General features: G+C 38.0%; 1 protein-coding gene across 1 annotated transcript in view; it reads left to right on the top strand.

The window, feature by feature from the left end:
* Positions 1-24,751, top strand: part of PTPRN2 (protein tyrosine phosphatase receptor type N2) — a gene marked incomplete at its 5' end in the record, with an annotated part of 414,276 nt that overhangs the window by 37,131 nt on the left and 352,394 nt on the right. Inside the window, one exon of the mRNA XM_057371089.1 lies at positions 10,811-10,897. Coding sequence (XP_057227072.1) covers positions 10,811-10,897 — 87 coding nt within the window. The remainder of the gene's footprint in view (positions 1-10,810; positions 10,898-24,751) is intronic.

Below are 24,751 nucleotides of genomic sequence, written 5' to 3'. Positions count from 1 at the left end.
GTGTCCTGAAAATAGAAGTTTTCCTGACATTGTTCACAGCTTCTCTGAGATGGACATGTGCTGTAATAGACTCTGAGACCGCATCAAGGATAAGCCACCATTTTAAGCTACACATTTTAAGTCCTGTCTATTTATATCTGAGGCCATTGAGCGTGGGCCTCCAGGAGGCAGTGCCAGGGACCCTCTCTTCTCCTTTGTGGCAGCAGCACACATGGAAGACCCTCAGGCCCACAGCACCTTCTGTCGAAATACACCCCACTCTCCTGGGAGAAGAGCTGCTGTCGCAGCAAACCCACGAGTTGTACCCACCCTTCAAATCAACAGGAGATAAATGGGATGCTCTTCATAGTGACTTTAAGGAGAGTGAGTCACAGAGCAAGGGGCAGGGTGTCACTGCGGATTAAGAGCTGGTTATGAGATAGGAGGGAAAGATTTGTCATGAGCTGCTGCTCCTCAGCGTGTYGAGAGATTAGTGGTACCCCATCGGCAAATTGTCTCTGTTAGGAAGAACTATGGAGGATTTAGAAGAATTCCAGATGGATTTAAATACATTGAGGGATTAAGGAGTACAATGGAAGATGAAATGCAGCTGGAATAAGTGTGACAGAATAATAGACATTAACAAAAATAACACTTGGGCAGGGGGGAAGGGAAAAAGAAAAGGTATTTTTTAAATTCCTCATAGTCTGTGCTCTGAGGCTGTAGAAAATTTGAAGAAAAGATTTGCTGTATCTATATACATGAATCCTGCCCTTGGTACAGTGGCACATATTTTCAGACTTGAAAATTTAAAATAAAGCATGCAAATCCTGAAGGCAGCAGTGCATTTCCCAGCCATGCATTTCTAAAAYACAAACTAGTCTAATTCATATCGCTGAGGTCAAGAGTTCAGGAGGAGATTTTTTTTAAAAAAGAGAGATTTTTCTAAGTGTTCAGCATATGCATAATCACATTAACTAATTGTTTGTAGAATTATACAATAATGTTATTTATTCTCAGAAGGAATACTCTTGCTGCAGGGGATGAGGCAAGAGGAACTCCCTTCTGATGTCTGTTCTTGGCCTGGGCTACAATGCACATGTRGCACATGGAAAGGGCTTGGCTGATATTGTAATTCAACACAAGGTTCATGTGTTTTGTGAGGTTCAYGTGAGGATAGCATGGCACCATTCCTGAGCTCTGGAGTCGGAATCAGTTAGACTGTTTTTTTCATGTACATTCTCATTTATTTGGTCAGGTGTTCCTAGTACTCCTGGGATAGAATATATGTGTTTTGGTACTTTTTAACTGRGCTTTGGGGAAGTGCCTGAATGATGGTGATTTCATACATACCTTTCACCTTTTAAGTTTTCCCTCAGGAAATTGAGGAAATAATATTTTTTTTTAATACTGTTACCAAATAATTCTTTTAATGTCTTTTCATCTTTCTTTCTTGATTATTAGTGATGTAAACACTACAGTGCCCAAACCAACAGAAAAAAAAGAAAAATTAAAGAACTAATGTTTTTTGTTTGTCAAAGCGTTGTTTTTCTCAGGATAGATGGATCCTTAGGTGGTTCTTATGGAGGCAGATCCCAACTGACCACTTCTCTTTCCCTCCCTCASAATTTCCCCAGAATTATCCTGGACTTTATTTCTTAGCACTTTGGGCCATCCTGTATTTGGTGCTAGTTTTAGAAAATCAGGCAGTAGCATGTCCGTGGTGGTCTAAAATAATTCCATTTTTGTGCTGGAGGCTGCTGCTGAGAACTGCCTCAGGGTCTGGGGTTAGTGCAATGTACTGCTGGGAATGTGCTTCCCTTCAGCATTGCACTTCTCACTCCATGATCCCAGCAGCAGGAGCTGGAAATTGCTTTCCTGCTCTTTATCCTTTTCTCCTGACTGCTTTTAGCAGGCAAAGCAGTCACAGCTGGTGTGCACCAGCCTCTTGCCCGTGGAGAGGCAATGCCCTGGCATTGTGGCTCCTCCGCTTCTCCTTGCCAAGCAATGCACTGAGAGGGGAGATAGCATGGGAAAGAAATCAAGCCTGACACTGGCCCATGAGATGGGTGGTTAAAAATGCTGAAGCTCCTGTAACCTGTTCCAACAGCCCCCCTCTGCTGGATTTAATATTTTGTATTCATTAGAGCAAGTAATAAGCAAATAAACAGCTCCTAGCACATCTGTAAGCCATTTTCCAGAAGCTCTGAAATACCTACACACACCTCAGAGTCTTGTCACTCAGCCTGAGCCCCATGACAGAAATCCCTGCTCTTTTCCAGGCTTGGAGGGAGGATGGCAGCTTGGCTGGAGCTGGCCAGGCTGCTCCTCCCAGCTTCCCACCAGCAGGGATTTTGCCTGCACCAGTCAATGTCCGTACTGCTGCCAAATGGTGTTAGCAGCCAGGGAAAACTCATCCTCAACATTATTAACCCTAAAGACAGACTCYGTATTTGACTCTCTAATGCATTCCATATGGTATTCCAGACTCGTATTTCTGAACTTTGATTTTTCTTTTTTTAAGTCTAGCTTTTTATCTTCAGTACTAAGGAGACTGTGCTGCATATTAAGAAAGTGACACTGTTATAGATAGACTGTTGCTCTGTCCGTGACAGGAAGCTGATTTGATGCCAATCAAAACAGAGATATTACTGAGAAATGGCCAGGTGGAACTTCCTTAAAAAATTACYTTAAACTGTGGAATTAATCTCTCTTAAAATTCAGTATTTAAAAAGACTAGAGGGAAAAAAAATTAATCTCAGTTCTCAGATCAGAACTTAAAAAAAAACTTCAGTGTTAAAGAGGTTCCTATTTRTGTCCACTAAGTGAATGACTGTTAAAAAGTCTTAAATATAAACACTCGGAATAAATATACTTGTAGGCAGGACCAACAAAAGTATGTTTTTCTGATCAAAAYTCAGATTAACTCCTAGAGTAAAGTAGCACCACAAGGAGCCATGGGTCTTTGGTGAACCAATCTAGGCAGGTCTTCTGGTAGACATTTTTTTTTCACTGACACATGAGTCTGTGGRATAAAGAACCAAATGAGAAAGAATCTTACAGTTCTAACCCAACGCTTAGGGCTGCAGGGCATAATCTGTGTGTAGCTCCCATTGTTTAATAAARGTTGATTACTGAAATTAAATTCTTCAGCAGATTTCATCTGTTCAGCKTCTGTTTTCAAGAGCTTTGGATATGTGTCTTGCTACCCATGTGTTTAATATCTTTTCCCTTTAAGGCACATTTCTAGGTGTAAAGCTGGAATGTGGTTATTTCAGAATTTAGAGTGAAAGCCAGACTGCCTCATTTAGGTACCAAACTGCTAGATGCTGCACATATTCCTCAAGGATGTCATCCACTTCATTTCACATCATTGAGCTCCTTGAGAGACAGGTGAAGACATACCCACACAGCAGGGAGGTTAGACACCTTCTTTCCTCCACTGATTAGAAAGGACCTTTGAAGACTCTAGAAGACAGCCCAGACTGCAAAGCATCTCCCTGTTTCACTGAGATGTGCCAAACAAGGAGGATATTCAGGGATCCAGTGCTGTCCTGCTGACAGGCACTGTATCGAGGATCTTCTGCCTGTCTTCTCCTCATTACAGTGGAGGTTGGAAAGTGAAGCAGGAGATGGAGGAGACCTTACTGAAGGTGATCTGAGAAGTTTTAACTCCCTCATCCTGAGAGAGTGCTCTATGTACCAGACATGAGATGTCCATCATCCCCTTGATGGCCCAGTGGTTCATCTTTATCAACAAAGATAAATAATGCACAGAAGAGAACCTGACTTTTAACTTGCAGCAGTCATGAATAGGGAAGACTGCTGGTCCAAGCTTTATTTTTGATCATGTGTGCATTTTGCATTAGTAAATATTGAAAGCTTTTTTAAAGGAATGGTTAATCTCCTCCCCAAAAGTCCTAGATACTAGGTTCAAGCTCTGCTTCATTCTCTGGTTCAGATGTGTGTTAAATACTATACAAGCTGAGGTCCAGTGTAGCCAAACTTCTGAACATTTTCCAGGGGAGATAAATGGAGTGGAGATGCCACGGTGCTTGAGTTTGGACAACAAAAGAGGCTGGGTGTGAGTGGCATTTACCTCTCCAGAGGTAAATACACTTACTGATACTGCTGGGAGGACTGCAGTTAAACATTCAGGCAACTTTCAGTCTGCAGAGAAATGCATTGCAATTTTATTGTAGTGCTCATCACTCTTGAAAATGGGCAAACTGGCCTTCATTGCCTGTGTTCTGATTTAAGCAAATTTTAGGTGGATTGAACCCTACCTTACTTAAGATTTTACTGGGGATTAGACTGACATTTAGGTTTAAAGAGTGCAATTCCCAGTGTCAGGCCTATTTCTGTACTGTATATTATTCTTCATTTTTGCAGAAAATGATTCAATTGAACTAATCTGACAGGGCTGACTGGATGTCCATTACAGTGCTGCATTACAATTGCTAAACAGAGTATTGGAAGGGCACTGGGTACAGCCTGCTAAAGACAAAACAGAATTTGAATGACGGCGCTAAGGGAGCGTTTCAGAGTTCAGTAAGTGGGTTTCCAAAGGCACTTGGCAACTGGGAGGAGGAGAAGCAAGTGAGAGCAACTGCTTGTGAGACTGACACAACCTCAGCATAACACTGAGCTGAACGTCGCTCTCCTTGGGCTGAGAGCAGGCTTGGCAAACGCCGGCAATCAAACCATCTGTGTAACTGCGGCAGATTTCTTGCTACCAAAGTGGTTCAGTTTATGGGATTGTTTTGACAGGCATGTTGGGAAATACAGAACATATAGTTTTCATCATTGTTTACTTCTGTTTTTCCCTCTTGTTCCCTTTGACATTGCCCACTGGCTCGTAYTAAGAGTTTGAGCTCTATTTAGCTCAGCATGCAGAGCTGGCCATGCTGCCAGTGTCGCTCCCCACAGAACTCCTCCTGTGCCTTCATTTACATGTTTCCTTTTTGTACTTTAACCAGGAGGGGAAACTTTGAGYCCTGAATGCATAAATCATTAGGTCCAGGTCAAAAATAGACCATTATTCAAAATGTTTGTTCTCACTCATAGTTTATCCTGGGAATTTCTGGAAAAACGTGGAATCCATTTGTAACCTTGTTCAGATGATTGAACTGGTCTTGAGATCAGCATTGAAAATGCAGCACTTCTCTTCTGTTGAAATGGTCTAACTGGCCATTTGTGAAGTAACTCTGATCTATAAGACTCTTGCCTCATGCTCTGCCCACAGCAGGCCTTTAGCAAGACTCCTAACTCACCAGTGAGGCAAAAGTTAGCTTCACTTGGACCAGGGTGCTCCAAATGGACTCTAAAATCAGCATGATGTGCTCTAAAACCAGTTAGAGCCCCTCTGCTGAGAAAATTTGGAACAAAATGTTYGGTATTGGGGAATGAGTGAAGTTTTTAAGTTAATTTTCAGGTTGCAGAGTATTTGATACTACAGCATCTCCTCCATGTTTGGTAGGGAGTTATCTAAAGAGCGAACAGTGCAGCTCTTTCTATTCCTAGATCCAGAATGGATRCAAGTCAAATAATAAGTCTTTTATATAACAATACCAGGCATCTGGCAAGGAAAGTTGGTGTGATTTTCTTCATTTTGCAGACAGTGAAATTGAGGGTCAGGAGGATGTCTTGACCAGGGTAACTTCATAGACCTCTCCCAGATGAAGATATTCTGTTCCTCAATAATAATTTATTCCACTACAGATATTCTCTCACTTATGTATAAAACCACTGAAGATGGTGGGATTGTATAGATGGATTTTTAAAAATGGCTAGAATTACTACAAATTTTGTTGCAGGAACTAAGGAGAAATTCACTTAATGGGATTATTCTAAATGTGCCAACTTTCTGGGAGCAGATTTTAGAAATTACTTCTCATCATTGCATTTTTCTTATAAATTGAAAAGTTAAATCTTAATAGTCAATAGCAGAGGAAGATTATCATTCAGTCTTCTATTATTTAAATTACCTCCGTAAGTGGATTGCTTCTCAAAATATTTCTGTTTTCAGCTTCCTCACTGGGAAGGACCTAGACATTGGAAGATACAAAATCTTATTTTCACCAGACAATCTAATTTTCTTGTATTCAATGTCCAGTACACTTTGTGGAAACACTTTGACAATTACATAAAGTTGGGCTTCCAAATCCACAATCCACTCCTGAGCATTTAAATGGATTGCACTAATTTTCAGAAGTGCTCGGCAGCTCACATTAAAGTTAAGAGATATTTATTCCAGTGCTTTCATTTCCGATTCATCTCTAAATAAAACAGCTTTATAGCCTAGATCCTACCTTTTTTTATATGTGGCTTTTTTTTTTTTTTTTTTTTTTTTTTTTTTTTTTTNTGTGTGTTAGACAAAACTCATAATGAAGTTATAGGGAGCTGATTGGCTGTGTTAGACAAAACTCATAATGAAGTTATAGGGAGCTGATTGGCTCAGGATTCTTTTAGGCCAACCAAGTAGATCTGAACTGGATGTTTTATTTTTTACATGATTAAACTGGATACAGTTTTTTTGGTTATGTCATGATGTTAAATCATTACATCAGAGTTGCACTGAGCTGTGGAGTCTTTCATCTGAAGTGGTAATGTAGTACTAACATATAATATTAGCTGTTTTTATTAGAGGTAGAAGCCATATTCTCCAGGAGGTATAAGAGTGCAAGAGCCATGTCCTGAAAAGTCAGATCAAACAAAAGCAGTGGTGAAATATTTTGCAGAAGACACTCTGAAAAACTAAAGCTATATCCATCTATCTTTATAAAGCCCAAAGGAAATATTTATATTTCATTTCCCATTTATTTATTCATTGTCATTAGAGTGTCAGAGTATATTCCACCAATTATATGAGAGAGAGATTGGCATCTGAGTGAGACAGAGTTCTGCTACTGRTTCAGAAGGGTCTGAATCTGTCAACTAAAAAATTAACAATTAGGGTAGCACTCACAGATAGAAATGGTATTAGAAGATAAAGCAATGGAAGGAGGTTCATTATACATTAATTTAATATACTTTCTGATTCTCTTTTCATCTTCCAAGAGAACTGGAGATGGAAGCCTAAAAAGAACCTCAAAAGAATTATTTTAAATGGTGAGATGTATCACATTTTCTTTTAGCTGCTATTATTACAGTTACCTTGAAAGTAGGTGCAAAAGAGAAGTCTGCAGCAAATGGAATGAGAGCAAAGGTAGGAAACCCAAAGTAAGCGCTGTCTCAAGATCTCAGCTGTCAACCTGTATGTCATCTGCAAAAAGGTGCTCTGCTGTCCAGCAGTTGACTCTTCCTAAGGCCTGGGGACCTGATCCTGTGCCCATCAGGCAGGATTGTTAAAGACACTGCAGAAACCATTTGTTTTCTTGAACGTAGAAAGTGTTGGCCACCCTCAAGAGAACTTGGAAAATGTAAATACCATCCGTGGGAGGGCCTTTTACTGCTTTTGTTTTCTCCCAGTTCATGCTTTGAATCTYTGAGGCTTATGCAAATGGTGATTTCTCTTTTAAGGATTCACTGTTACTGGTGTACTGAAATGCCTTATCCCAGAATTGTGGAAGAAAATTCATAAAAGCTGGACCTGTGTTGGCCCTGGAGTGTGAGGGGCCACAGCCAGGGACTCATTCTGTGCCCTGCTGCTCCGAGTGCTGGGAGTCCCCAGTTCCCTCACTGGGAACTGAAATGAACATCTGGACAGTTCAGACGAAGTGGTATGAGCCCTACCCAGCAATTCTCTCCAAGTCTTTGGCCTTGATAAAATAGCTCAGTTGTCAGGGTTGTCTGAAGAGTCTTCTTCCTAACTGTTACAATTTCTGTCTGGAGTATCTCACTGTTTGCTCCTTACTTGAACACTTATTTTTTGTCTTTCTTTCTTTCTTGGTTTATGTAACTTTGTGTTTACTTCCCATTGAATTAATTCCATAGTTTTTGAACCCTCACAATCAATAGGGGAAACATATTTCTGAGCAAAATCCCACTCCCTAATACAGAAACTGAATCAAGGAGGCTGAAAACTTACCTTAGTGAAAGATCACAAATATAATCTGTTCTACAAGTATTGAGTGCTTGCTCTGAGGATGTGTGGGAGGGCCATGGGCAGGAGAATAGGTGATGTTTGAAAGATTGCCTTCTGCCTTCTCCTTGTAAAAGCCTGAAATCAAAAGGGTGATGTGGGTGAATGATGCTGTTTCAAGGTAGTTTGGTTTGCTTAGCTCTGTGCTGGTGGAAATGGTGCSATTCTCTCCATGTAAACAAAGTTAAAGGCAATCACTGTGCAAACCATGCAGCACTGAGCAAAATGAAACATGAAACACTGAACAAAGGCAAAGCATTAATTGAGTGTGGAAAATCGTGGCCTGGCATTTTTAGAGAAAGGTTTTGAACATTATACTCTCCTACAACGCAGCTGTCCTAGAACTGTAATAAACAGTACTGGATTGTATCAGTGTTGAGAAGTTGGAAAAATCACATTGGAAAATATTGTGATTGTARTAATTCTTAATGGGAATCCTCAAATATGACTCTGGGATCAGTAATAGTACTGGTACCAAAGAAAATTGGTCCTGCAGCTTTCCTGTGCTATTATAAATGACAATTTCTTAGCCTACCAAGCCACATCTGGGTTTGTGAACCTTYGTGTTTGAGTTTGACTCAGCACAAGAGTTACTAAGACTACTCTTGGATGCTCAGRCTTGTGAAAGAATGGCCTTTCTGCACCATTTTCTCTCCCATTTCCCAGCATTATTGCTGGTTTGTAGCATTCAAATGCTCTGATTACATCCCCCATTTACTGCTGCTGCATTGGCCTGTTCCAGGGTATCTTGTTTTTGAAGCTGGGGAATGCTTTTCCAGGGGAGGAGGGAGGGGCAAGCCTGGAGTAGGAGGCTGAGCTTTACAAGGGAGGCTCCCGTGGTGAAAAAGCAGCACCTATGTACACAGCAGCCCTTGCCTGCATCAGACTTGCTACTACAGTAAAAGCCCACTTGCTGACACCAATCACTTCCATAAAATTTAAGCCAACATCTTTGGGAGAAAAGGTTTAATTAACACATAAACCCCAGAGTAACTATGACAATCTGTTTTCATAGTGATGGGAATAATCACGTTTCTATCCACTGTCAGTCCTTGAAATGTAAGGGTTTTATGAATAATCTACAGTACATTTTTTTTTCCTAACACAATCAATCAGATTCTTTTGTTACTTTCACACAAGAACATTTCTGTCTTAGACATCTAGAAAAACTCTATATTTATCTGGTGCCTTGAGGGGCTACCTCTGGTTGTGTGACAGGAGGTCTCTTGAGCATTTTTGGCTAGTAGCATGAAGGAAGGCTGAGCAATCCCATCCTAACCAAGATCCACATGAGATATCCCATTATTTAAATAGAGGTGCCCTTAGGGCAGTGCATGCAGAACCCAGTGGAATTTATTATTTGGGCTAGACCCCAAATCTTTTCAGTTATAAATTAGGAAAAAAAAAAAAAACAAAAAAAAACAAAACAAAAAAAAACCCAACAAAAAAAACACTGAAAACCCCAAGCCCCCAGTGTTCTTTGCAGACAATAAATAAAATGTTGACAATGATTACCATGATGCAAAATTAGATTTAAAAACTTTAACTGTGAGGCAGAAATAATGACCTTTGAAAAGAATATTTTCCTCCTTAGTCCATTTGAAAAGATTGTGTCTAATATTACATGCTTTTTTTGGACACCTTTGCTTTTTTGGACACCTTCTTTTGCTACTTATTATAAAATCCTTGAAGAAAAAAATACAGAACCTTTTTCCCCTGGGTTAATCTCAGCAAAGTTGTTTCTGCTTTAGTGTGGCATAAGTTAGATAAACTTGCACGGTATAATCTCATAGTCTTTGGGGTTTTAAAAATGTTGGGAATAAATCTATGATCACAATTTAGACAGAGAATGCTCTCTCTGTTGTTTCACTGGACACRGTTATAAAATTTCTACATCTTTTTACTTTCTTGATACTTTTTTATTTGGTTCYATAGTACTGAACAACTAAGCATGATATGATCTGTATATTAGGGATGGAATGTTCTTAATACATCTTTAGAGTTGTATCAGCTCAGATAACCTGAAATTTTTGCAAATACAGATTTTGCATCTAGATAAGTGCTTTTTAAAATGATAGCAGTCTTCTTGTGTTAGGCTTGATTGCAACCTGTTTTCTAAATTAAAAAATGTAAATGTGGCATTGACAAAGGTTAAAAAGATTTAAAAGGGGGTTCTGTCAGCAGTGTACGCACACACCAAGCTAAATCCTATGTATTGAATCAGTGTCCTCTGGACTGTGTGCCTTGCTCCATTGTTTACTTTCAAATCCATAATAATTTTGTATCCTTTCACTGGGCAAAGATTCATTTTAAAATCTAATGAATTTAAAAATACGCTTTTCACTTGTCCATTTGATACCGAGCCTGCAATTTGACTTTCATTGTTTGTTTCCCTCCTTGTCTCGTCTATCCTTTTCTTTCTCTCTGTCCTTTTACTTTATTACATTTTTTATTGAGGACTGAGATGAACTGGTTGCTGCATCATGGGCCCATTACACTTCCTAACAATTCCATTTGCACCTTATTGTTTGTCTTATTGCTGGAAAATTCAGGTGATTCATCATGCCTGAAGAAGCACCTGATCCCAATTCCCTTGATATCACGATCACTATGTGACAGGAATACAGTTAGTGGTGGCTTTCAGACTCAAAGAGGCCAAGGTGATAACTCTTTTGGGACCTTTAGCCTCTCAAGTATTGATGAGTTCCATTTTTTTTAATGCTCTGTTTTCTTGCTCCCTTTCAACAGCCCCCTGAGTGTGGAAAAGGGCTTGGAGTTAATAAAGGAAGTGGCAGATCTCCTGAAGCTGCAGATGAGTGTCTTCGATGATGTCAAGTATGTACATGGGATTTTCCCCTTTTTTGTTTTATTGGATGTCTGATTATTTTTGCACAGTTTGTCTTACAAGGAAATATCTGCTCTTTAATGTCAATAGTAAGGAGAGTGGGCAAGAGGCAAAAAAGAATTTTGTGATGATCTTTGTAACATTCCCTGCACACGGGAACAAATTATTTTAAGACAATTATAAAGAGTTAAATTTTGCTCCTGCTTCCGTAGGGAAAAGTAACATCTGTTCCAAGTGCTATGAAAATATTACCGACCTTATTTAACAGTTTCTAGGTAAGGAMAATCTTCTGAAGGCTCATTACACCCAGCATTGCCAGGGGGAAAAACGACATCAGAGATGGATAAGARCTTGGGTGCCTGGCTTTGAGTGTGGCACGTGGCACACTAGGTCATGCTTCTTGGTCAGCTCCTTATTTAACAAGTCACAGGGAGTTCAGCTATGCTGAGCTCTGGTTCTCCTCCTGTGATTCATACTGATGGATGCTCTGCATGTTAATCTCATGAACTAGAGAGGTTATGAGCTGCCACGTCCAGTAAAGAGTTTTAGATTGAGAATTTTCTGAAAGCATTTTAGAAGAAACATTTACTTCACAAAACTTTGTCCTCTCTTTATAAAACAGAAGTAGTTTGATGTAGAARTAATTGAAAAGAAGGGTCAGCTGTGGGAGGGTTTTGACAGCTTGCTGGAAAGAAGCCACATCTTGGGCAAACAGAAAAGAACTGATGTCAGGCAGCATCCASCTCCTGCCTGTGTTTCAGAAGTTTGGGTCTACTTGTCTTGCCCCATGGGTTGGGTTGTTGAAGTGCAGCATTTYTCTCAGCCTCACCTACTGCCATCAGTTACTGTTTAATCTGCATTTACAGAATGGAGTTCCTTGTTTAATACTCTATTTTAAATCATGGTCTGATGATGTTTCTTCTTTAGTAGAAGTGTTTATCCTTGACTAAAAAAAAAAATCTACCCGTTCTAGTATATTACTGTAGATGTATGGAGAAATGGACTATTGGTGAAAAAATCTTTTCAGAAACCTGAAAAACTCCAGGCATATTTGCTTTAGTTATTGAGAAGGAAAATATTTTTTTTTTTTTTTTTTTTTTTTTTTTTTTTTGTTTTGGTGAATATATTTTGGTTGTATTTAATGAAAAAAAAATTATGAATACAGTTTTTAAATTGAAAAAAAAAGATTTTCTGTTATCTTTCTTGCAAAGAGAATTTACATCCTTGACTTTGAACAGTAGCAGTGACGTCTACTGCACATTTAAAGGAGAAATCCCATGGAACAATTTCTCTGCTAGAATCAGCAGGTCCAGCTTCATTAATTTTATTCATTTACCATACAAGAGTACTTTTTGCTACCTTTCTAATTGTTAGTATTAAAGCCTTTTTGTTATTTTTTATCGTTTGATAAATCACAACAACATTGCAGTTGGTAGGCTGCAGATTCATTCTCTAATRAAAAATTCCCCTCCAGTGGTATAGCCAGCTGTGATGGACCTTTCTTTTCATGTGCACAATTAGCTGGTTATTTTGCATCTATTAATGTGCAGTCATATGAATATTTGTATTTGTATGGTCASTACCTTAAAAGATTGGTATGAATTACAGTAACTCCCAACAAGACTGAGCATTCATCCTATCCATACAATGTTTTTATTACTCTTTGCCTTTTKAGAAGATCTATAAATCTGTGCAAGGTTATCCTAATCCTCAAATTAGTGAAGAATTAATCCATAATAAATTTTCTTTTTTTTTTCAAGAGAATGAGATGCTTTGACTCAGGTTAAACCCGTGAAATACTGAATAAATGTGAATCTGACTGGTAGATAMAGCGGTAGTAGAAGCTTGAGAGAAAAGAATTAACTTGGAAAGGAAAAGAATTAACACTTCTTGGATTTGTTGTTTTSTTGCCAACGCACCACTGTCAACGGAAAACTCAACAGTTTGAGTACYCTGGTTGGCTTCTCAGTGGTTTCCTGGAGAGGGGTTTCAGGAAAAAACCTTATCTCATGTAATAGCCACCACTGATGTATTAAAGTRTGAGAATATGTCTCAGGAAATATGATTTTTACTTGGGCTTAGGCATCATGGGTGATTTATATATTTTATTTCACTAAAAGTATTCTTTTTCTTAAAGATTCGTTATTTGTAAAATTGGGGAAGTTATGTAGAAAAAAAACTATCAGTAAGCCTGGAGAAAGATGATTTATAAAAGGGGTGGGAATTTGTCATACTAACCTACTTTAACTCTGACCTGAGTATTTGCTTGGTGTAAAATACTTAATTCACTCTTCTCTCACCAAGAATTCCAAATAGTTAGAAAGTAACAATGTGGAAGGGGAATTTTTAGATCATTGCAAAGCTCTCAGAGTAATCACCTGTTAATGAGAGTCATGGGGTTAATTTGAGACTATAGACCAAGTCATATCAAATAGGAATAGTGTAAAAACTGAGGAGGAAGGGCGAGCGGTGATTTCTTTTAAAGTTCTTTAAATTCTCGGTTAAGAGTTTATTGTCCTTTTTCTGGAAAAAAAAAAAAAAGAGGAAGAAAATGTAAAGGGACTGCTTCACTGATAAATTACTGCCTGTAGTTTTCTGTGCAAATATATTTCACACTTCCCTATAATTTTAGTTTTTCCCTGTGCTTTGGAGCTATGTAAGTAACAATTGCTTTTTCCATGGATTCCTACCTATGCCCTGCGTTAGCTCTTGATCAGCTGGTGCATGGTGGTAATCAGCTTATCTTATCTTATCTTCTGTCTCTCACAATCCTGCCAACTTTAACCCACAGGTTTCAGTTCACAGGATATCCTCAGGCTTGGCTTCCAGACCATTCAGTCCATTTCTACAGCTGATTTGTTGTCAAGTTTGTATTGACATAAACTTTGCTTGCCCTGTGAAGCAGATGAGTGRGTATAGATTTAGGGAATTGATAATTAGAATTTTTTCAGTGTTGAAAAAAAGATCCAACATGTTAGTTGTCACTTTTGGATACAGCCTGAATCTTTATGGAAGTAATAGTTATGCTTAATATGTTTTGTTAATGGTTATGTAGCTGTCAAATAAATTCCATTATTTCTTATTACATCATTAGAGACCATTAAAAGGATATTAGCATGCTGATGTAATTATGCAAGCAGACGTAAAATTACTATAGTTATGATTTTATAATCTAATTATGGGTGTCCAATGCCCCTGGTGATTGATTGTTGGACGGGTATCAGGGACTGAAGTCAGAAACTAACTGGGTATCTGACTAACATTAGGGTAGTAACGTTAGGAGGGTTTGTATATATATWTTTTTTTTTAATATGACTTTGCAATCTGCAATCTGTTAATGTAATTGCAACTATTCACAACATGAGACTTTATCAAGAAACATCCAAATACAGTAAAAATACCCAAATCTCTAAGCTCAACTTYGAAGGTAGTGGAAAGGACACAGAATTAATAGTCAAAGCCATTGATGAGAGCATAGATAACTTACTTGGTTGCTGGTGAGAATACAAATAATCTCCGAATTTTTATTTATTATTCTCATATATGGGGTATTTAATGACAACATTGCTAAGGGGGAACTTCAACTCTGACCTTAGTTCAATGCCTTTGTATGGAAAGAAAACAGATTTTTCTGATTTCATAGTATTTCAGACCTCRTATCCTGCCATTCTCAGCCTCCAGTTAAGAGTGAGATTTTCAGCTGAATATTACATTCTCTCTAGACTGATACGATTTTCCCAATTGCCATTGAAGATCTTTTGCTCTAGGTGTCTCTTTTTTCTCCATTTTGTTCTCCTTTAGCTTCCTCCATCCGTTTATCTTAATGGCAGCTTTCTCATTTTTGTTTTCTAATGCACACAAACTTAGTGCTCAAAGAACTGAACTTTCAGGAGATGCRCTAACTTGACCAACATTTCCATTTTCATCTGTAATTTTTCAGTGAAAAACCTGTAGCAGAGCACTCTGTATTCATGCCATAAAATTACATTAATCTCAATCTGCTGCTGTTGTTCTGAAGTGTAATAATTGACTATATAAGCATGTCATCTGTATGTATGTAGTGTAGAGAGTGAACAGGACACTTAGGCTCAATTTCAAATGTTAATATAAATAGATTTTTTTTTTAAGTTGAAAAGGCTGATTCTGACTCTCTAATATCTCATATATCTAATATGATTCTGACTATCTAATATATCTAATATATCTAATATGATGTCCTGAATTGCAAAGCCATAACATTTAATCAGCATTCCCCTGTTATAGAATGGTTGGATCTATATTGTACATCCAAAACCAAGCTGAAACACCAAATAACTCATGTCTCAGAGACTGAAGCTCCAGCACCCAGGATTCAGCTGGGTTTTTCAGCTCTCACCTCACCGTGCTCCCTACCCACACTGTGACTACAATTCAGTGTTTACTTGAATAGTTTATTATATTGAAAACAAAAAATTCAGCTTAACTGAAGATTTTGAAGGAAATCATATGAAGACTTCAGCTGAAAGATACCTTTCAAGCTTTGCAATAGACACAGCAATGTGATTTGGATTTTGAAAAGAAAATACTTCAAATTCAAAGTAATGACTAGTTTCAAAATTTAACTAAATTTGRCTTATGAGGAAAATGCTTTTATTTTGGTGATAATAATAAACAAAAAAATTGACTTTGGACCAAACTCAAGCCATTTTTTTTGTTTTGTTCTGTTCAGGTGATCAATCTTTTGAATAATACTGAATATGCTGGACTCCTGAAATATTGAATCATATATTTTTCTACAACTGTCTGTTTTATTTCATAAGCAGAAAAGAAATTCTTGGTTAATGAGTAGCTCTTCAATGTTTTATTTTATTTTCATTTTTCAGTGTGTAACTTCAGGTTTTATTTAGTGCACTTTATTCAAATTCTGCTTTGTCATCAGAAACCCCATTTCTTTCTGTTTTGATTTGGATTTTTTTTTTTCCTATGGTGCTCTTCACTACACTATCAAGATGCTTGGCAAACATTCATTGATATATTTAACTCGTAGGAGATATGGGGTTTAATTAGGACCATCCAGAGCTGGAGTTATGCATAGAGAGATTCGTGTCAAAGCTTTTACCAGTACAAGGTGTCCAGTGTGATGTCTCCCTGCATAGCTCACTYAGCCTCTTCTGAAAAGAACTTCAGTGACTTAGGTAGAGATCCCATTGTCTCCAACATCCTGAGCACTCGATTCCCTGAGCATTCAGCAGTCCCAGAAATCAGCTGTCCAGTTAGAARATGCTGTTTGGCCTATAAAATAAATAAATAATTTCCTGAAATGATTTGTCCTCAAATGAATTCAGTCTGAGTCTGAATCTGAGTCATAATCTAAAGTGGATGATACCAGCAGAATGTAAAGTAACAGCAGGACCTTTAAATCTTCATTGTCCCATGTCTTATTTGCAACATACTTCCTGAAGTCTGATGAAATTGAGATTAAGGCCCCTGAAAATATTGGTCTTCTCTACTACTTGACCACCATTCATCTTTAGTTTTGAAGGATCCTACAAAAAAAAAAAAAACTTTTAAATGAAAGGCTGCATTTCTGCATTTGAAGTCAAGATTGATTTTTCCTATATATACAATAGTATGTCCATAGTGTCCATTATGTTTTTTTTTAATAGTTTTCTGTAAACAGTAATTTTAACAAATGAATTTGGAAGGCTTRTAATGAGGACAGTTGCAAGCACATTCTTTTAATTCTTCAAATCTCTGTTTCCAAGTAGTGGGGTTAGAGGCATTTTGAACCCCTTTTCAAAGAAGAGGCYTTACACGACCAAACATTTCCTATCATTATCCCTGCTCTTAGGAAGAGCTGGAATGGCTGGGTTGGAATAAATACAATTTGAAAAGCCAGCCAACCATCCCAGAGAAAAGAACTTGAGGAAGATATCTGAAAATCAAACYGAGTGATGAAAGTTTGGAGAGGCTTAAAGATACTTTCAAATTGTAAGTGTTGGGCAGGCAGGCCGGTGAACAGAGCTCCCAGCCTCACCTGTTATAAACATGTGCCTTGGCTGTAGTGTCCTAATCATGCACTGTAGGTTTTGTTCATTGTTTGTCATGTTATTTTTGTAACACCTGAAAAATTCAACCAACCAGTTAATCATATTCAGTCATCCAGAACCTAAACACYGGAACAGTACTTGGTATTTTCACTCCATCGTGCTGATGGGTTATGACATGTGGTSTGTGTATGCTCTAAATGTGAACAACTCAGGAAATTATTGAGAGGCAGGATAGTGTGAGGGAGGATTATTTAACCACTGAGCAGTGGTGGGACAGGTAGCACAGGGTCTTGTTAGGTTTGTGTTTGCAAAGTTCCCTTTACTGTACAGACTCTCCATGATTCCATTCTCCTTGATTTGGCAGGACTAATTTTCTTCTTGTGTTTTATGTTGAACATCTGTGGATTAATAGTCTTGCTAAGTTTTGTTTACCAGATTGGCAGATTCTGGATTCTGACATCTATGTCATTGACATKTACTGAGAGGAGTGTTCTATAGCTCATCCTGCTCTCCTTAAGATGTTATAACATAAACTAGAAATAGATAAAATTGTTACTTCCATCCCATTTACTGTCCAGAAATCAAGCAGGATTTTAATTTCAATTTGGACTGTACTATGCTTAGTCTCAATAAAAAGATAGACCTTTCAAGAAAGTTGAGCAGTATTTGTCACCTTCTCTCTGATTTTAAATATTAAACCAACCGGCTGTGGTTATTTGACAAAATCTTGTTTAAAGTGTTATAAAAGCATAACTCAAAAATAATGGAACCCCTTTTATTCAAACTTGACTTCTTCCACAGATTTAATGAGTCTGGGAAACAAATTACCTGAAAAATGTATTGCTGTAACTTCATGGCATGCAGGCATTTATRAGAAATTACATTTTGTTTTCTGGTGCATATTGTCTTATTTGACAACTAATTTATAATATAAAGATACATCATTTTTTAAAGGAATGATGAAAAGGAAAAAGAAAAGGTAAGGTRACAATTTAAACTATACATTTCCTTGCTTAAAAATGAGTGATTCCACAACCTTAGCATTACATTAGTCTTGTGGCTGTTTCCCCTGAGGTACAACACGTTTTGTGTACTTTTCATAAATGAATGTGCATATAACCAAGATAATTTTGCCTTCTCGGCATTAACTTTCCTGCTAGAAAAATATGAAAATCATTAAAATAACAGGAAGGATTTTGGCCTGCAGCATTTTATGAATTCTAGGTGACAAAACAGAAAGACTTTAAAMATCTAAGGAGATTCTTGCAAATAATATGTATGGTGCTTGGCTTTCCATTACATTTCATCTCATTAAAACAGAGTATTTGCACCTTTGTAATCAAAAGATTACAGAATGAATCCACTATTACTGATTTATTTCCATGAACTCATAGGTCCCTGCTCAAGAGAAGGTTGTTACAGAGAAGTGAACTTCTGAAGTTTATCCATCTTCTTTTAACTTCATATTGCGCTACTACTCATCTCACTGACTGAGAATGGCATCATATTCCTTTTTTAATAAAATTAAAGTTCATAACATTATGGGGTAGACAGGATATACTCCATTCTTTCAAGTGAGTCATTGAGTGTGTGCCATTACATTTAATTTATATAACATTTCACATATTATTAGCAGGTAATAATTTCCATTCTACAGATGAGTAAATTGAAACCCAAGGCAGTTTCCTTAGTTTTCCCTAAAATGGTACAGAACTTGGTGACAGATATGAGAATAGAAACAGAGAACTCTGATTCTCACTCTTGAACTAAAGCTTCATCCATAAATAGAATTACTAATATTAGAAATGAAAAGAGATTATCATGTAGGGGTTTCTTTAAAAGAATAACCTCTTAGAAGAAATACAACATTTACTTTATGTCTGTGTCTGTCTTGATCCTCCTGCACTTGCCTACCTGATTCTCCTACAAGTACAAAATACACTTTTTTCTYCTTCTGTGACTTCCTTCTGAATGGTTGGATTTCATGAGCATTACASACCTGCTGACCCAGCTGAAAAAGAGAAATAATTCTTTTGCATTTGTTTTGCATTCTAGCCAGTAAATACTGCATAAACAGGTCAGTAAGTTGCATCATGACCTGCCTGTGGATGAGTTTGTATTTCTTAAGAGCCATAAAGACAGTCAGAACAAATGTAGATCTGTAGGTGCAACTGAAAAAGCCCAATAAATCCCGCTGGCAGTTCCTCCTTTGCCAAGGAAATAGCTCTGCCTCACAGCTGGCAGGAGAACTTCAGGAACAAATCTTGTTGGTTTTCTCAGAGCTAAAAGAGGAGCCAACAGGCCCTTGAGARGACAAGCAGGAGCACTCTGGTTGCAGCACTCAGAATTTGGTAGCCTTTTGAACTGAGACTGTGGCAAAATTTGGGGTTTTTTTTGTCTTTGGTTGTGCTGTATAATACTGATACAAGAAGTTTGTGTGCTACATGGATCCCATCAAAGCTCTGAGCATTCTGAGCCTGTGCCTTGGTAACAATCCTAACATGTGAGTCATGCTCCTCATTGAGGATTAAAAGCCACTTGTCAAGCAGAGTAAAAGGTGACTGTCATGCCAGCAGACAGATTTTACATCAACCAACTCCATTAACAACACAGGTGGGCAGAGGGTGAGCAGGGCTGAAGCCAATAAAACACATTGAAGGCTTGCTGAGTAAAAATTAAAAATGTCTGCTGTTTGTAGATATAAAGGTGTAAAGAAGGAGAATGGAAATATGAATAGAATACTCTTTTTTTTTAATGACATGTATTTTATCCTTTAGCTTAATCCTTGGGGAATGAAAGAAAAGTCACGGTACATTTAAGAACCTTTTTGAGACCATTTTCCCACCCTCGCAGCATCCAAACACTTTTTTTTTTTTTTTACCATAAGAAATTATAGCACTTGTATGGTTTGTTCTTTTAAATACTGTAATTAAGAACCTTATTTGCATGGCAGGCAAAGCTGGCAACTTTCATGTACTCAGTGTGGTGAAAATGTCAAGTTTCATGGCTTGTGAAAGATTAATAGAAAAATTATTTTAAAACTCCGCAAATTATTCATAGATATTGAGTAATCATCAAAAGTTGCATTTTGAGAAGAATAAAAATAGGACAAACGGAGTGTAGCATCRATCTCTAAATTAAGCGTTGTCTCTTTTTTAAATCATTTAAATTGTAGGCTTAGCAAAATAATCTTCACCTTAGATGAAGCAAGTTGTAAAATCTTTAAAATACTCTTTCATCRTCTTTTGCAATGTAAATTAGGATCAGTGTACTTAGCACAATTTTGATGCATATAGATTAAATGATTAATATCAAATTAATGATTTGTGTAAAATAATTAAAACTCCCTCCTTTAGTAACGGTATCAGAGACCCACCAGACATGGACTGCTGTTATAGGAAAGCATCCCTTTTTGGACCAGTCATCCTTTTTCTTTGACTTCACTGTGGAAATTATTCTAATGGCAGTAGTGTCAGGCAGAATGCAGTTCATTTTTTGAACACCTTGTCKTGGCCTCATCTCTGCCCCTGAAATGATGCTCCATGCAGTCTCTTCACAGTGCTTATCATTTCAGGGCACAGAGGAGGCCACAACAAGGTATCCGAGGACTTACCTGATATATGAAAAACTGTCGCTTGCAGCAGGGAACCTGAGCTGCAGCCACCAAGCCCAGACCTAAGTTTTGTTTTGGTGTAGTTACATTTGCAAGATGAGATTGCTCTGAAACTGTCAATCTTTCCAGTCTTTGTGGTCACCTGTTATACCTCCCAGCTGCCTGGTGAAAACCCCTATAGTGAAATTCATGCGGCAATAGGAAATCAACCACTGCCTGGTGAGCTCTGCAATTAGTGTCTTTCCCCTAGCAGGGATTTTGCTTTTCCATCTTTAGCACCTAGTCATTGTCAGACACCAGGGGTAATAGTCTTTAAATTTCTCTCTCCGTGCTGTGTTTGGTGCAGGACCGCTTTAGAGAATGGTGCAAACAGTTCATGCTTAGTGGCTATGAAAGATATAAATATGAATAGATAATATATTATTTGCTGTATTGCAAAYATTCCAGGCTGTTCTGGAGCACTGTGCATTATTCTGCACTTTAAGGAGCACGTTGAGAGTTTCCTGAGAAAGGCTCAGAAAGCTCAATTTGCCAAAACAGAAAAAGATTGTTTTAATTGATCACTGGCTGTGCATACATACCTGTCAATAGGAATGTGAGAATACATACAGCTCTRCATTGATATTTCTGCAGTGCAGGTGCAAAGTGAAGCAAATCTTTGAACAGTAAAGATATTAAAGAGTGAGAGATGTGTGCCTTTTTAGTATTAAGCCTGAGTGATGATCAATAATTCTCTCCTCAACAGTTCAGGGATGTTATTTTGTAGCAGGTCAGCACAACACATCCTTTGCAAGCTTTCCCGAATCTTTGAAGCTTAGTCAGGTACCTACTCATGTAATGTAAATACWGTATGATGTAATGCTTCACAAAATAAATTCTGCTCAACAGTTCTGGTCAAAAATGTTGGTGAAACTTGAATCAAGTAGTTAACTGATTTACAGCCACTCTGASTATTGGAAGGAGAACAAAATAGCCAGTGTACACTTCCTAACCCATTCATGTATTATGTGTCAATGTCCAGCTGCAATTTTCTGCCTTTGCTTTTCTCTCTGTAAATCACATTGTAGAAACATACTGTAGTACAAAAATGGCTCTGCTAATTATGTGCTTTCCCCCATTAATTTGATTTGACATAAGTATGTTTATATACCTCTAAATACAATACATAAAACATTTACAGTAGCATGAGCATCTTAATTTTTCCAAAATTGAGATGGTGAAAAGAAGGCTTCAGTGCAATATAAACAATGGACATAAGCTTCAAATTCCTAAACACAGAAGGCACAGAAATGTGTACACATTGCAAGTCATTAGTTCAGGCCCACCAAAYGTTTCCTGAGACAATTACCTTCGCTGCTATAAAATTTGCTTTGCGCAGTCCTCTGGAGCGTTACTAATTGCTTTTCTTAACCTCCAGAGATTAAAGGATTTTTAAATGAACATATAGACAAGTAGTGAGTTTAATTTCAAATCTAAGCTTTATTAAGGCAAMCTCTGTTTTATAAAATTGGGTCATTAAGAGGATGTTTCATGTTGGAAATAGCCAGTCCTAATCTCCCCATCTTCCCCTAGCCTTGAGAAATCACASTCTGCCTGTACCTTAAAAATGAGATGCCACCTCAAATAATTTCCATCTGGCATCAGCTCTACGTCTGATCTTCCAGAGCACACAGACCCATGTTGGCACTTGTTTCTGAAATCCTTTTCCACTAGGGGGTATGATAGACTGTGACTGCATCTCGCAGTGAGCCTGCGGTGTGATACTGCGATGCTGAAGTACACGCACATGAGGGAGAGGAACAGGCATGCAAAGCTTGGTACATAATTTATGGAGATTTAAATCCTGTCATTCATAAATATAATTATAACCTACGGCTTGAAAGTGATATGGACCTTGCCATATTGATCACGCTCCAGCTCTGTTTGTTCAGATCATTCATTTGTTGACAGGGAAAATAGAAGAAGAATGCTGTTAATTGTAAAACAATTAACAAAAGGAAATACTTCTATTTTGCACAAAGAATATTCTTTGTTTCTGTGTGTGTTGTGCACCCTCCCACCTTCAGATGGGAAATATAAACCCATGGGGAGGGGATATTATTAAATCAGCAATCAACCTTCAAGTCATTTTGGTATAAACACTGTAATTATTTCATCTCTAGTAAACAGAATATAAGACAACAGCACATAAGGGTGACAATTTGCAGTATGCTTTGAATGTCTTTGTTAAAAAAATCCCTTACTATGACTGAAAGCAACATTATTGAAAGTAAAAAAAAAAGGCAAAAGTTGTGACAGCCAACAGGGCAGGTAATTAGTCACTAAATTGGGAGTAATAAATTTAGCAGGTCATTGCAACAGACATTAAATTTTGTGTGGATAGAAGTCACAATTTATTAGTCTTGAAGCTGTAACTGTTTACCTTTATTCAGAAAGCATTGTAAGAAAGTATAAGAAAAAAGTGATGTGGATCGTCCAGATGTCTTCCAAAATTCACAATGTTCTCTTACTCAAGTGAGTATAAGTTCATTTGTGTCAGAAAAATGACTACAAATTTACCTGGGGATAATTATAGTAGCGTGCAGCTCGGGGGAGCGATGGACAAAAAATACTGTCTGACATTTTGAAGCTCAGTCACAGCAGATGTGTSAGATGTGGGTGAGGTTTCAGCCTGGACGTTTTGGTTTCCATGTCTGAGTGTTTTCCCTGCCCAGCTGGTAAGGTGAGTGCTGGCTGGGTAAGGTGCCAGCCACGAGTGATGTTTCTGCTCCCCCAGCACCTCCCTCGTCTGTGGGAATGGTTTGTTTGCAATTCATCATCTTATAAACAAATGTGTGCACTTCAGTGAGCCCCTGGATTTAGAGCAATGTAAAGACAATTGCTATTAATGTTAGCCAGGCTTCAGAGGGTCTGGCAGCAGYGCAGAAAAGCAGTATCATCTACCCGACTTAAAGTTCCTGGTTAGGAGCTATCAGGGGTGCATTTTATACATCTTGGAACCTTTTTTTCAGGCTGGTTGACCTCTTGTTAAAAAGCCTTTTAAAAATATTTTGAAGTCAAATAATTACTGGTTTTGTTTAAATGTTCTCATCCAACACGTAATGAACAGTGAGGAATTCCCTGAAGGGCATCTTTTGTTATTGAAATGTTTATTTATTGAGTGCTTTTGCCAGAAGCCCCCCATGAGAAAAATCTCATTTTATGAGCTCCTGAAGCAGTCAGTTCCCAAAACATCAAGGAGAAATGCAATTTTGACCAAGTARTCTCAAGGTCTTTTGTTTGCTTTTAAATAAATAGAATGCCAGTGTGCAAAAAGTTGTGACAAAAGCTGCTTTATTTTATGTAACTTGGAAATATTCCTTGTGAAGCCAAGCTGATGTGGTGCTCAGGTGATTCCTTACATACAAGAATTCAATTGCAACAGTAGAGGAAAATAATATCCCACAGAGCAACATATGAGTGGGTGTTTTAAATGATTCTGAGATTTTTTTTTCTTTCCTGCAAAAGAATGGTGTTGCCCAGTATCATTCCACTTGCATAAGGAGTTTTCTTCCTCGYCTTGGTTTTTGTTCTTGTTTTCCCTGAGCAGTGAGGAGAAATGACAGCACTTGTGGCAACACATGTGTGGGCATGGCTTGGATCTTCCCGTGTTCCTGGATAATCCAGGTGGAGTCAGTAGAGAATTGGGATGGAAATCCTTGGAAATCCCTGTCTCTCACTGCCTGGGTCACCAAAATATTCAGTTTTAATCTATATGATTTTAGTGATTCCAGGAAGTGCAGGGCTGTGGGGAGTGAGGCAGGGCAGGATGAGTGGGAGGAAGTGAGGAATGGCTGAGAAATAAAAGCAAAACATTTCAGTTGAGGGAAGGAGGGCAGGAAAGTTTTTCTGACTTTGCTGATAGAGCCAAAGTGTAACAACATTGTGGTTGAAATTTTGTGTTGGTTCCAGGTTCTCAGCTCTAATGGACCATGTAGTGAAGATTTGGGGGAAATTTCTGAAGTTGGTTTTTCTTCCTCGCCCCCATCTTTGTCATGTCAGAGCTGCATGCTGGGGTGRTGCCTGCTTTTATTTAATGCAGATACTGTTGGCATCATAAATACCTGAACAGCCACAGAGGAATCAGCCTTTCCCTTAGGCTGGCAACGCAGAAAAAAGAACAGTGCAAGATTAGTTAGAGTCAGTGCTTGGTATCCTGAAAC

The sequence above is a fragment of the Malurus melanocephalus genome, unplaced genomic scaffold, assembly GCF_030028575.1.
Source record: "Malurus melanocephalus ecotype Western Australia unplaced genomic scaffold, MMel_1.1 scaffold_140, whole genome shotgun sequence".
Lineage (NCBI taxonomy): Eukaryota > Metazoa > Chordata > Aves > Passeriformes > Maluridae > Malurus > Malurus melanocephalus.
Note: the sequence above shows the minus strand (reverse complement) of the source record. Positions and strands in the feature narration are given on the sequence as shown.